At 63.0% G+C, this 11,866-nt stretch overlaps 2 protein-coding genes across 2 annotated transcripts; both read right to left on the bottom strand.

Annotated features, from left to right (window-relative positions):
- Positions 1-467: 467 nt before the first annotated feature.
- TAF10 (TATA-box binding protein associated factor 10) lies at positions 468-2,456 on the bottom strand. The gene is made up of 5 exons (XM_059817766.1): positions 2,258-2,456; positions 1,726-1,883; positions 1,575-1,639; positions 1,314-1,428; positions 468-627 (listed from the first exon to the last, which is right to left on the bottom strand). The coding sequence occupies exons 1-5, from the start codon at positions 2,454-2,456 to the stop codon at positions 538-540; spliced, it is 627 nt and encodes a 208-aa protein (XP_059673749.1). The 3' UTR covers positions 468-537.
- Positions 2,457-2,689: 233 nt separating this feature from the next.
- On the bottom strand, positions 2,690-9,170 carry TPP1 (tripeptidyl peptidase 1). The gene is made up of 13 exons (XM_059817756.1): positions 9,160-9,170; positions 8,831-8,920; positions 8,622-8,761; positions 8,390-8,540; positions 7,650-7,771; positions 6,647-6,846; positions 6,195-6,393; positions 4,701-4,889; positions 4,393-4,465; positions 3,959-4,079; positions 3,587-3,745; positions 3,376-3,513; positions 2,690-2,830 (listed from the first exon to the last, which is right to left on the bottom strand). Exons 1-13 carry the CDS (start codon positions 9,168-9,170, stop codon positions 2,690-2,692), a joined length of 1,734 nt encoding a protein of 577 aa, XP_059673739.1.
- Between the last annotated feature and the right edge of the window lie 2,696 nt (positions 9,171-11,866).

Below are 11,866 nucleotides of genomic sequence, written 5' to 3'. Positions count from 1 at the left end.
AGTTTGCAGAGTCCTCATCTCTGGATCTGTGCCTGTACCAACCCTCCAGTGACTGGAGCAAGGAAAGCAGGTGGGCTAACAGCACCCTCCTCTCTTGAGAGAAGGGTCCAGGCTGGCTGCAGTGCTGTCTGCGCAGGCCCCTAAGCACTCCTCTTGAGAGACAGCAGGTGGGCTTGGGAGGAAGAAATGAAGAAGAGGGTTGGGCAGTCCTATTCCCACTATGCCCACTTTCCTTCAGCTTTTTGGGAAGGGCTAAGCCCTCCTGGGAATGGCAGAAGGCACACTTATAATCCACCAGTTGCGAGCCCTACAACCAACCCCGCTCTGCACTGGCCTTTCAGAGGCATGGGATCAACTTCTGTTGGTGTAACAAGAACAGAGGCCCCAGGAGCCCAGCTTGTGTGCTGTTTTGCTTGTAGGCGGGGCATTAGCGCATGGGCAGGAGATAAGATGCCTTTCCACAAAAAAAACCTACCCAGCTGTTTAATGGCACAGAAAGAACCCTAAAAAAAGTTCCCAGTGACAATCCCTCAGTCTTTATGTGAAGTAATGTGGCTTTTTCACATTGATGCCATATTCTGCAAGTGCTGGTGTCAGGTCTTCCATGGTCAGTGTGTACTTCTTATCCTGAAGGGACAAGGAGTAGCGTCAGTCACAGCAAGGACAATCTAAGCTGCCAGGCATTCGTTAAAACCTTGCGGGTTTAGGATTTTTCCCCGACAAGCTGTGGTGACCTGCACGTGCACAAATCCCAGAAGCAGCCGCAGACCAGTGTTTGGGGCATTAACCAGCTCTTATATACTACACTTCATTTGCTCTGTGCCCTCAGCTGCTCAGTGGACAGAAAGACACCGAGTACTACTCAATGCTATAAAGATAAATTACATTGCCCTCGTGAGGCCCCCGAACCACAAACAGATTTTGACTGGGAGAATTCCCAGAAACTACAGCTACACGCTTGCTCCCCATTTATGTTTTTCCCCGAGCCATGTGAGCTTTGGTCGCTGTCAGAGCAAGGACGCAGGGCTAGATGGCCCTCGGTCTGATGAGGTGCAGCTACTCACACATTCCTGCGAAACCACCAAAGCGTACTCCACGAATTCCACTGCCCACCTCGTTTTCCCGCCAGCGTCCCTCTTCCACCAGCAAGAGCCCTAGCTTATCAGTAAGCGTGTTGACCCTTCAGGAGCACAGCAGGTTTAAGACTTCCTACAACCCACGTCCCTGCATTCAACGGCAGCAAGTTTAGCTTGCTACAGCTCCAGGAGAGGACGCTTCCCCTCATCTGAGCAGCCATTCTGCCCTTCTCTCACCTTGCTCTTATTGCGGGAGCTGCCTGAGGCTGTTCCCTTCATCTTGCAGTGCTGCAGCGCATCATTGGCAATGTCAGAAATAAACTTCTGTGCGGCCAAAGAGATCAAACGAATGCTACCCAGCAGAGAAAGAGAAGGGATAATTTCAGACAGACAGCACAGAGCACCACTGGGATCAAGGCATTTCTGATGGGGCCCCCAGCTATCAGACCTCGTATGGGGTCCTTGAGGCCACACTCTACCACACCTGCTGCCACTTACATGCGTGGATCAGAGGCCTCGAATCCTGCTCTGTTGAGGTAATAGCCCGTGACAGCATCTGGGATCTGTACAAGAGAAAAGTTGGAGAAACTCTGCTTCCCCGTGGCAGCCCATCACCTGTGTGCAGCCTGCCCCAGCACATCCCACGTACCGTAGGCGTGTAATCCTCCAGCTGCATGAGGAAGTCCACCAGCGGTGTCGTGGAGACCACCGGCTTCACGTCCCCGTTGGCTGCGCTGGGTGGCACGTAGACCCCGTTGGACATAGCCCCTTCAGGGGGAGCTGCGGCCACTGCTGCCGAGACGGGCACTGCGGGCACAGGGTGCTCAGGGGGCGGCTATCCCCGGCCCCGGCGCCCCAGTCCCCCACAGGCCGGCACCCAGGACCCCCCCGGTCACGGCGCCCCGCACCCCCCGGCACCCACGGGCCGTACGGACGGACAGGCTCGGTGCCCGAGCTCGGGGCGTGCCCGTGGGCCGCGCACCCCGCGGGAACCCCCTGTGCGTGGGTCCTGCCCTCCGGGGACCCCCACTCGCGGACCGCGCACCCCGCCGTGCCCGCGCTCGCGCCACCGGCGACCCCAGGCGCCCGCCGCCCCGCTCCACCGCCCCCCGGCCGAGGCCCGCCCAGCCCTCCCCCGGCTCCAAGCGCCCCGCGCCCCGGCCCTTCCGGCCCGCGCTCACCGGGTCCCCTCCCGCCAGCCGCGCCGCCCTCGGCTCCCCGCGCCGCGCCGCCCACCGCGCCCGGGGGCGCCCCGGGAACGCCGCTGCCGCCGGCGGCCGGGCTGGGCTTGTTGTCGGCGGCGGGGGCGGGCGCGGGGGCGGGCGGCGCCGGAGCGGCCGGGGCCGCGGGCGCGGGGTCGGCCTCGGCGCTGCCGCTCATCGCCCGCCGCCGCGCGACACCGGGCACCGCCTCCCCCGCGCCTGCGCACGGCGCGCCGCCCCATTGGCCCCGCCGCCCGCCGCGCCCCGCCCCGCGCCCCCCGGGGCCCAGCGCGCCCCCCCGGCGGCGCCGCGCGGCACAGACGGAGACGGGAGGGGGTGGGGCCCCGCGGCTTTATTGGCGCCGGCGCCTCCCGGGACGGCGCGGGCGCGCGGCGGCCCCGTCCCGGCGGCTCAGGGCGCCAGCAGCGCCCGCAGGAGGCGGGGGAAGTTGGGGGTGCCCCAGCCGGTGACGGGGTCCCAGCCGGGGCCGGCGCAGAAGCCCTGTCCCTGCACGGTGCCGTCCAGGCAGGCGAGGTGGCAGCCCTGCGTGACCTGCGGGGACAGGCCTCAGCGCCGGGAACTGGCTCCCCCTGCCCGCAGCCCCTGGGAGGGCTCCGGGACAGCCCCCCGCCAAGGCCCGGTGGGGGAACAGGACCCACCCCCCCCCCCCCCGCCGCCCACGGTGGGACAGGAACGCCCGGGCACACGCCCCGGGGGAGAGCGTGGGGAGCCCCGGGACTCTCCGCGGGGCAAGGGCCGCCCCCTCCCCAGGCAGCAACGGATCCACCTCAGGACACGCGGGGACTCCCCCAAACACCCCCAGCAGCGCAAGGGAACCCTGCCCAAGCAGCCCGCGGGAAGGCCACGGAGACCCCCCCCGGACACAGCTCCCGCGGGAAGGCAGCATCACCCCCCCTCCCGCCGCCCGGCAGGACGCTGTTGGCCCTGCCCTGCCCCAAGCACGGCCTCGGCAGCAGCGGACCCAGGCTTCCCCACCAGCACCCATCCGCGCCAGCCCAGCCGCTCCGCGGCACCCAGGACGGGTGCCCCAGCCCCACGGCAGCCCCACGGCAGCCCCAGCCCCCTGCCCAGCTCACGTCGTAGAGCGCAGCATCGTGCCCCTGCTCCTGCAGCTGGTAGAGCGCAGGGTTGAGGAAGCCCAGAGGTGTGAGCCCCCGCTGCAGGCGCCGGTCATTGACGAGCGCCACCATGCCCCCCACCACGGGCGTGGATGCCTGCGGGAGACACGAGCACCTCAGCACCCGGCAGCTCAGCCACCGCAGACCAGCACAGGGCTGTCCTCCTTACCGACGTCCCCGACACCCAGGGCAGCGGGATGCGGTTTGTCACCACCCAGTAGTTGTCAGAGAGGGCAGACAAGTCGGGGTAAGCACGGCCACTGCTGTTGTAGTAGGAACCGGGAGGCAGCTTCGAGGCCGAGCGCAAGAAACGTCCGACTGCAGCAGCCTGGGGAGAGCACAAGGAGCAGAGCGCCTGGCAGCGGGACCCTGCCCTTGTTCATCTCCGCCTCTCCCTCCCCTCGCCTGCAGCCCAGCCCTGGGGCTGCTTCTGCCCACCATGGACCATCAACCATCGCCCATTGTCACCCCCGCCAAGCGCCACGCAGCCCCCTGGCCCCAGCTGCAGTCCCTGGGTCCGGCAGAGCAGGGATCTCCTCACCTGGTAATCGGGCATGGGGAAGACATTGCTGAAGCCCCCCCCGCTAATGTAGTCCGTCACCTCTGCGGTCACCAGGAAGGGGTTCTTGAAGGATGTTCCGCCCACGGTGGTGACGTAGGGACTGGGGGGACAGGTGGGCACATGACTGCTGGGGCCCTCAGTGGCACCCCACACATCAGCCCCTTCCCGAGGAGCTGCACAGGTCCCCCCAGCTCTGAGGCCTGCGAGCGTCCCCAGGCCCACTGGTGGGGCTGACCCTCAGCAGTCCCCCAAAGGGGCTCAAAACCAGCTCGAGGCAGCAGCCGGCCACAGGCCGGGGCTCAAAGTGCCAGGAGCAGCTTTCAACCAGCCCCGGCTGCGGGCCAGCTGCAGCAGCCAGCGCTGGGCAGAGTCTCATGTCTCCACAGGACCCATGTTCACCTCCCCACATCTACCTTGAGGCTGGAAAACTGGGCCGGAAAGTGTGGTTCCCACCAGGCACCCTTCTGCACCCAGCACCATCATCACCTGCCGACAGAGACAGACGGGGTAATCCGGCAGCAGCCGAGCTGCCCCTCATCCACCAAGTGCTCCCAGGAGCGACCTGGGGGAAGGGCTCTCTCCACCTCCCAGGCTGGGATTCCCAGGCAGGGGATCCTGGCTGCCCAGAGGCAGAGCATCCCCATTCGGTGTTCAGCACGGAGGTTCCCCACTGTGCTGGGACCCTCAGACGCACCTGCTCCGTGCCAGCAACAGCACGCACCTGAGGCAAACAGGATGGTCAAGCCACGGGCAGCTGCCTTCATGAACTCCACATTTACACGCTCCATGTAGGCTACTGACAGGCTGTCCTCATCATCCCCATAGCTCACGGAGTGCACCCAAGGCAGTGACGACATGTTGCTGAGCAGCAGCAGCCAGGCCAGGAAGGGCTCCTGGCTCTCATGCCTCCCTGCAGAGACAGAGGGGGGGCAGGTTCAGCTCCGCCTAGGACACCAGGCTTGAGGGAAAGTGGGAGGTACCGTAGGGGGGGACCATGCCTCAACAGCACCACTAGCACCAGGAGCTGAAGGCCCTCCAGCTCCTGCCCTGCCTACAGAGAGGAGATCCACAGCACAGCTGGTTTGGAGCTTTCCCATGAGCTCTTGCTGGCAGCACGGCTGATCTCAGGGATTATCACGGTGCATGGCACCCGTCTCCAGCTCTGCCAGCGGGTCTGGTGAAAGGGTCGCCCTGAACCCCAGAGCAGGGGGTCTACACTCATCCACTCCTTCTCTGAGCATCTGTCGCAGGGCTGTAGCCACCTTTGGCATCCAGGCAGCCATACAGCCCTTCTGAGACTCAGCCAAGCCTTGGCCCTTCTACCTGCATCAGTGGGTCCCAGAGCAGTTTGATGTACGTTCCACCTGCCAGGGTCCCTTCCTGCCCCTCATGCCTCTCCATGAGGTGGGGAGAGCAGAACCCCAGCCACCCCCTTCTCACTCTCAGTTGCTCATGTAACTGCCTGTCTCTGCATCCTTTTCACACCACTAACTGCAGAGGAGGTGGAAGTTAATGCAGAGTTGTGCCTGCCTGCCTTCACCATCAGGAAGACAGAGCTGGTAGTCCTAAGGGCGCTCCGTCTCCTGTTCAGCCAGTTTCTGATCTGGGACAGATCACACTTTGTCCTACAGCAGCGTAGCCATGTTTGTGCAGGCTGTTTTGCAACCTTGTTTTCTCAAATGGCCTTACTCTCCTTTATTCACTCTACTGGTAGATTCACGGGCGAGAGATCAGCTTCAACCCCAAAGCAGCAGGAAAAAAAAAAAAAAAAAGACACAGTTGCCGCACTCTCCCTCCATGGAAAGGCAGCAGAGTGCTTCCACAGTCGAGGCGTGGAAGTCCCTGTTACAGGATACTCTAGATGCTGAAAGTTCACATGGGTTTGAAAGCACTTACACAAATCAATGGAAGATGATTTCCCTACGAGCTGTTAGAAGCCAGCATCAGCTCCAACTTTGGAAGCCCACAAGGTACATGCCCATAGTAGCTGGGAAAGCATTCTGGGAATGTACCACAGCCAGCGTACCACAGCCAGCGTGCCGTGCGTGTATGCCCCTCCAGGCGTTCCCCTTTGACAGATACCAGATAGACCCAGTACAGCCATTTTTTATGCAGACAGCAAGTGCTTCCCTCAATAGCAGGCAGGTGTGTTGGCACTACAGCAAGTGGGATGCATGGAAGCAGTCACAGGGCAACTCTGGAGGGGGATCAGTACCTGCATTGCTGAAGACCCACGTGGAGATGTTGGCACCCGTGCTCATGATGTATTCCACGTCCAGACTGGCCTCCAGCCCAGCCTTGCCCTTGCCCTGGTGCCCAACCACTTGGTCAACCTGAGAGTGGTGGCCAAAGCTGCTGCCAAAGAGCTGCATAAACTCAGCCAGGTCAGCCTGGTGGAAATACTGTTCCAAGAACTGGGGGGACAAGGAGTGGACAAGTTTTTTCTCATTTTCTCTTGAAAAAACAAAGTAAGTTTTTTCTTCTGACTTAGAAAGTCAGCCCAACATGGGTCTGTGAAATGCCAGCCCACCAAGTGCTTCCACCAGCCGCTGAGGAATACCCACAGCTGTCCTGGGACCACCAGAGCAGCATAATGCTGGAGAAGCACCAACGTGTGGAATTCCTGTGGCCTATGGGACTCTGACCTGCACCGGCTCCACCAGTTACCTGGGCGCAGGCCTGGCTGTTGTTCGGCAGTAGCCCGATGTCTCCTCCTGTCATGTTGTATCTCTTACGAATGATGGAAGGCGTCACGCCCAGGTGGAAAGCTGCTCTCCCTCCATAGTGCTGCCTTGACTCTGTTTCCTTCTTGGCCCAGGCTCTGCTGACCACCTTTCTATCCGCGGGGAACCGATGCAGACCACCCACTGGTGCGCAAGCAAGCAGGAAAAGAAGCAGCTGTTAGGGCCCGGAGTCCCAGGAGGACAGTATTATGGCCCCTTTGCTCCTCCTTCACCACCCTCATGCAGGCTTCACATCCGAGAGGGCTGGCCTGCAGCAGGGCTCAGGGGAGCCCATCCCCTACAGCACCTGCCCCAAGCACTGCACAGGAGGCGGGGAAAGTACTCCCTCAGCTTCCTCGCCAGTCCTCACAGATATTCCCAGGCGGCACAGCTCAGGCTCCCCACTGCCAGGCCACTACTGCAGCTTGGCACCCCTCTGCTCTCCTCGTGGAACGGCCGTGGGAGCCCATACAAAACGACTCACAGGAGGGAGTTTTTCCACTTCAGAAGCAGCTGCACCTCCAAAGAGACAGGCTGCACCTGAACTCTCCGCACTGAGCATACAGGCCTGAGCGCACCAGTAAGAAACACTTTGGATGCTGCCTGTCCACATCATAAAATCGGAGAATGGTTTGGGTTGGAAGGGATCTTTAAAGGTCATCTAGTCAACCCCGCTGCAAAGAGCAGGGACATCTGCAACTTGACCAGGTTGCTCAGAGCCCCATCCAACCTGACCTGGAATGCTTCCAGGGATGGGGCTTCTATATCCTATGCACAAAGCTCCTCAGAGGGGCCTATGGGCAGCTGGGACCATGGCTGGAGGGCTTGCCACACTGTCCTCTGGGACACCGAGATGGCCAGTCCCAGCTGCTCAACACTTAACCTCCCACCCACACCCCAGGCAGTGAGAGCTCTGGGCAGCCTCAGCTCCCCCGTGTAGGACGTACCAAAGTCAACGTGCTCAGCCAGCTCCTTGGGGACAGTGTAGGGGAGTGGGGAACGCACAACGCTGTGCTCGCCCTTCACGTAGCGGTGGAACTCAGCCCCTGGCAGGAGGCGCTCAGCCGTGCTGCAACACAGGGACAGCCACCACGCAAGGATTCGCACTGCCACAAGGATTTGCACCGCTGGGACAGCTGTCAGTGTGCCTGTCCAGCAGCACGCCCATCCTCTGCCCTGCCTCCCGCACCCTTTCCATGCCACTTGCTGCTGGGATGAGTCAGGGATGAGGTCCACTTCCCACTGGCACAGCTGACCTCGTAAAGCAAAGAGCACCTTCCATACCTGACCAATTCCCATCACCAAACTGAACCACAGCTCTGACGCTGCAGAGTCCCCTGCAGCTCTATCCACAGTCCTCCAGTGGGGACTCTGCAGCCCCACAGAAGGTAAGAGGTGCGCAGCTGGCCCAAGCACCTAACGGATATGCACGCCTTGTTTCCAGTACCCCAGATCACCAGCTGTGACTCCCCCCAGCACTGGGACCGGGCACACAGGCAGCCAGCTCTGGGCTGCAGAGCCCTCAGAGCTCAGGCAGAAGTGTGTCTCAGCCCTCCATCACCCGGCCTGCACTGCAGAGCCCTGGGGAAGGGGAAGTCGCAGCAGGCAGGGTCAGGGTCTGGCTTCTCCTGCCTTTGTGGGAATGGCACGGCCACCACAGTGGGGCTCAGCCCAACCCAGGGCTCACCTTGCCGGCATGCGGCACTCCAGGAAATCGAGGGTGGTAACGCTCCTGCAGTTCTCAACACCATGGCTTTGCAGTGACTTCAGCACTGCCATAAGTGTGGCTGGGGACGGCTGGACAAGGTCCCGCACCTGCTCCAGGGACAGGTACTGGCCTGCAAGGCACAGAGAGGGTCAGAGCACCCTGCTTCCAGGGCCTGATGGGGCCTGGCAGGGCTCAGGCGCACAGTCATTACCATATCGTGGCGAGCGGGGGTCTGAGACGGCATCGATGAGCTGGGCAAGGTGCCCCGTGCCTCGCTGCCGGAGGGCGAAGGTCAGCTGCACTTCGTGGCCGGGGTTCACACGGCCGGTATGGGTCCAGCCGGGGGGCACGCTGCGGGCAGGCAGTGAGCGGCAGGTGGGCACCAGCGCCCTGTGCTGTCCCACCGACCCCAGCACCTACCGGAACGGCTGGTCCCGCTCCAGGGCCAGGCCCGCGGCGCAGCTCCAGGTGGCTGCACACAGCGCCAGCACGGCGGGGACCCCCCGACACCTGCAACAGGCGGTCAGGGGAGAGCAGGCACCGGTGCGGCCTCGGGGCCACCGGCCGCACCAGGGGAAACCCGGGGACTGCCAGGTGCTAGCCTGTCCCCCCGTCACCCCGGGCCGGGGAGCCCCGCCTGACCCCCCACGAGCCCCGGGCCGGAGAGCCCCGCCTAACCCCCCGTCACCCCGGGCCGGGGAGCCCCGCCTGACCCCCCACGAGCCCTGGCCCACCCTGGTCCCCGTTACCCGCGCGCCATCCCGCCGCCTCCCGCCGCAGCGCCCCGATCACGTGTGGGGGCGCATGATTCCCGGTCACGTGAGAAGGCCGAAGCCACGGTCACGTGGTGGGCAGGGCCCTATGCCTGCCGGTGGCGGCGGCCCGGGCGCCTGAGTCTCTGGGCTTGCGGGCCGTGGTGGAGAGCACGGGGCTGGGAGCACCGGGGCCGGTGGCGGCCTGTCCTCCCGGTGACTCGCTAGCGGGGCCGCGCCGCCAGGCCCGGGGCGGGCTCCGGTCACGGTGCCGGCGGGGAGGGCCGCTTGGCGGAGGCCCGCGCACGGCACCGGCCGCCTCCCGGTGCGGCGCTGTCCGTGCTGCCCCGCTCCGATCTTCCCCGTCCCGCTCCCGTCCGCCTCTCAGAGCATCGCGGAGCCGCTGCTGCGGCAGCCCGGGGCGCAGCAGCCCGGTGGGACGGCCCGGACAGGAGATGCAGCTGCTGCCCTGGGCCGAGGGTCCATGTAGGGGTCCTGGGCTGGGGGGGCAGGGGTCCCACGCGGTGTTGGGCTGAGGAGCCCAGGCTGGGGGCCAGCCGGGTAGGGGCAGGGGTCCTGCCCACCACCCCACCAGGGTGGAGCATGGGGAGACGGGTTCAGGGGCGGTTCAGGGCACTATGAGCACATGTCCTTGCTTGGTTGTGGGAGTGGGCTGCGAGGCAGTGATGGGCCATGCGGCAGGAGTCATGTCCGCACAGTGCCGCCCAGCAACTAGTGCAGCCTGCTGTCCAGCTGGCACTGTCACAGGCAGCCACTTGGCTCCTACAGCTGCTGAGCTGCAGCTCTCAGCTTCCTGTGCTTGTTCTCTCAGATATTCGTTCCCACACTAGGAGCTCTCCTAATTAGGACCACAAAAGTGGTATTATGATACTTGCAGATCTCGGTGTTGTGGAAGGTTCAAACAATTTTTGCAAGGGAGCTCTGAAAATGGTGCCTCCGACACCATGGAGCTTGTCCCCCTGCCCACAAGCCCAAGGGCAGTACTGGAGGGCGTGTTCCAGAGGTGATTGGTGAGGCAGAAGGTGCTGTGACCCCATCTGCCTCAGGCCAGTTTGCCAGACAGGCTGCATACCGTGGCTCCAGCAGTTCCCAGTTGCTTTCCTGCTTCTGCAGAACAGAGTCCAAGCCAGGAAGAGATGGACAATGGGAAAACCACCTGCCTGGCCCAGGCTGCCATGTCTCCCACGCCAGAGCTGCACTGTGGCCGTCCAGAGCAGCAGCTGCCAGGGGGAGAGAGGCCTGGAGGATCTCTCTTGCCTCGGTAGCAGCACGAGGCATCACTGAAGAAGTGGGATGATGCTTAGATCGTTGCAGGGTAGGTGAGGGTCCTTCCTTAGGAAAGGCCAGGGCTTTAGCTGTCCCCGCTGTTCCTTCCTGCTTTTAGCCCGGCTGTGCAGGCAGCACTTTTCCAGCTGCGCTATGTGTACAGCTGAAAGGTGGAGATGCCTTGTGCCCAGGCAGGGAGTGCCTGCTGCAGACCTCTGGCCCTGCTCCCTTTGGGTGAAGGGAGGCAGCCAGGATACCCAGTGGGCCTTAACCAGAATCTTTCTGGTTCACAGAACACCACTCGGCATCTCATTTACTCTGGGACCTCAGCCCACGTTCCTCAGACTCACCCAAGCCCCTGTCTGGCCTCCAAGGTACTCGCCCTGCCACCTTGAGGCTAGTTCTTGTGTCTTCTAGGAACCCACTGCTCCATCCCCATTCCGTGCGGGACGCCAGCACTCCTCTGTGGGTGCTGCCCATAGCGTGAGTGTCTGTGCGAAGCCCTAGGGCACTTCTGGTCCCTGCAATTGGAAGCACATGTAGTTTCCATGCATGCGGCGCTGTGTGGTTTGTAGCAGCTGGAGCTGGTTGCCTGCCCGAAGCTGTGCAGTTGCGCCCTGCGGGGCCAGGGAGGCGAACAGGGGAGCTGTGTGTGGGGAGACTGTGGCCAGGGAACACAGAGGAAAGGGCTGGGTATGGTGGCTGCAGGGCAGCCATTAGGGGTTGGGGGCCAGGGGACACAGGACCCAGTGCAGCAGAGAAGGTTTAGAGGGATCAGCCCAGCATCCTCTCACACACAGCCAAGCCCTGTCACCCCCAGCCTCATTGATGGGAAGAGCTTTCCGCTGTGCCACAGGAAGGCTCCTGAACCATGCGGAGATAGCTGCCTGTCAGGGCTGGGAGTCACCTGTCCTACTTTCGAGGATGGTGCTGAAGCATGGGACTGCCCAGCTGGAGGTGGCCCTGGGTGCTGTCCCTTCCCAGGACCCTGTGAGGAAACAAAGACTCAGGATGTGCAGGGAGGCACGTGGGGCCCTGACAGCACCAGAATGAGCAGCTGCAGGGCAGAGCGCAGTCCCTCCACGCAAGCCACATCTGGCTGTTCCAAGTAGGCTGCACTGCGCTCCCAGCCACGCAGCCCCTTGCTGCTTCCTTGTCCTGCACCCAGGCATGCAGCCCTTCCCGTGTCCCAACACTCACCCTGTCCTACCACACCTTCCCATTCCTGGTTCCCTGCTACCCCAGAGCCGGCCAGCCACCCCAGCCTGTGTGGCACCGACCCAGCAGCTACAGCTGCAGCCTGGAGGGACTCACCGCTGCTCAGCCTTGACGCACATTGGCTGGGGGCCTGGGGTGCTTGGCAGTGTGTGCTGCCAGAGAGCTGCAGCCCACCCAGCTGTCCAGCTGGTTACAGCTT

The sequence above is a fragment of the Gavia stellata genome, chromosome 1 (assembly GCF_030936135.1).
Source record: "Gavia stellata isolate bGavSte3 chromosome 1, bGavSte3.hap2, whole genome shotgun sequence".
Lineage (NCBI taxonomy): Eukaryota > Metazoa > Chordata > Aves > Gaviiformes > Gaviidae > Gavia > Gavia stellata.
Note: the sequence above shows the minus strand (reverse complement) of the source record. Positions and strands in the feature narration are given on the sequence as shown.

Bases quoted from the DNA above. Each gene is read 5' to 3' on its own strand.
- TAF10 (XM_059817766.1), bottom strand. From the start codon at position 2,456: ATGAGCGGCAGCGCCGAGGCCGACCCCGCGCCCGCGGCCCCGGCCGCT. The intron at 1,640-1,725 runs GTACGTGGGATG...TCTCTTGTACAG, and splicing joins TGGAGGATTACACGCCTACG to ATCCCAGATGCTGTCACGGG. The intron at 1,429-1,574 runs GTAAGTGGCAGC...TCTGCTGGGTAG, and splicing joins GAGGCCTCTGATCCACGCAT to CATTCGTTTGATCTCTTTGG.
- TPP1 (XM_059817756.1), bottom strand. The intron at 6,847-7,649 runs GTACGTCCTACA...CTTGCGCACCAG, and splicing joins GGCTGAGCACGTTGACTTTG to TGGGTGGTCTGCATCGGTTC. The intron at 2,831-3,375 runs GTGAGCTGGGCA...CTGTCCCCGCAG, and splicing joins ACGATGCTGCGCTCTACGAC to GTCACGCAGGGCTGCCACCT.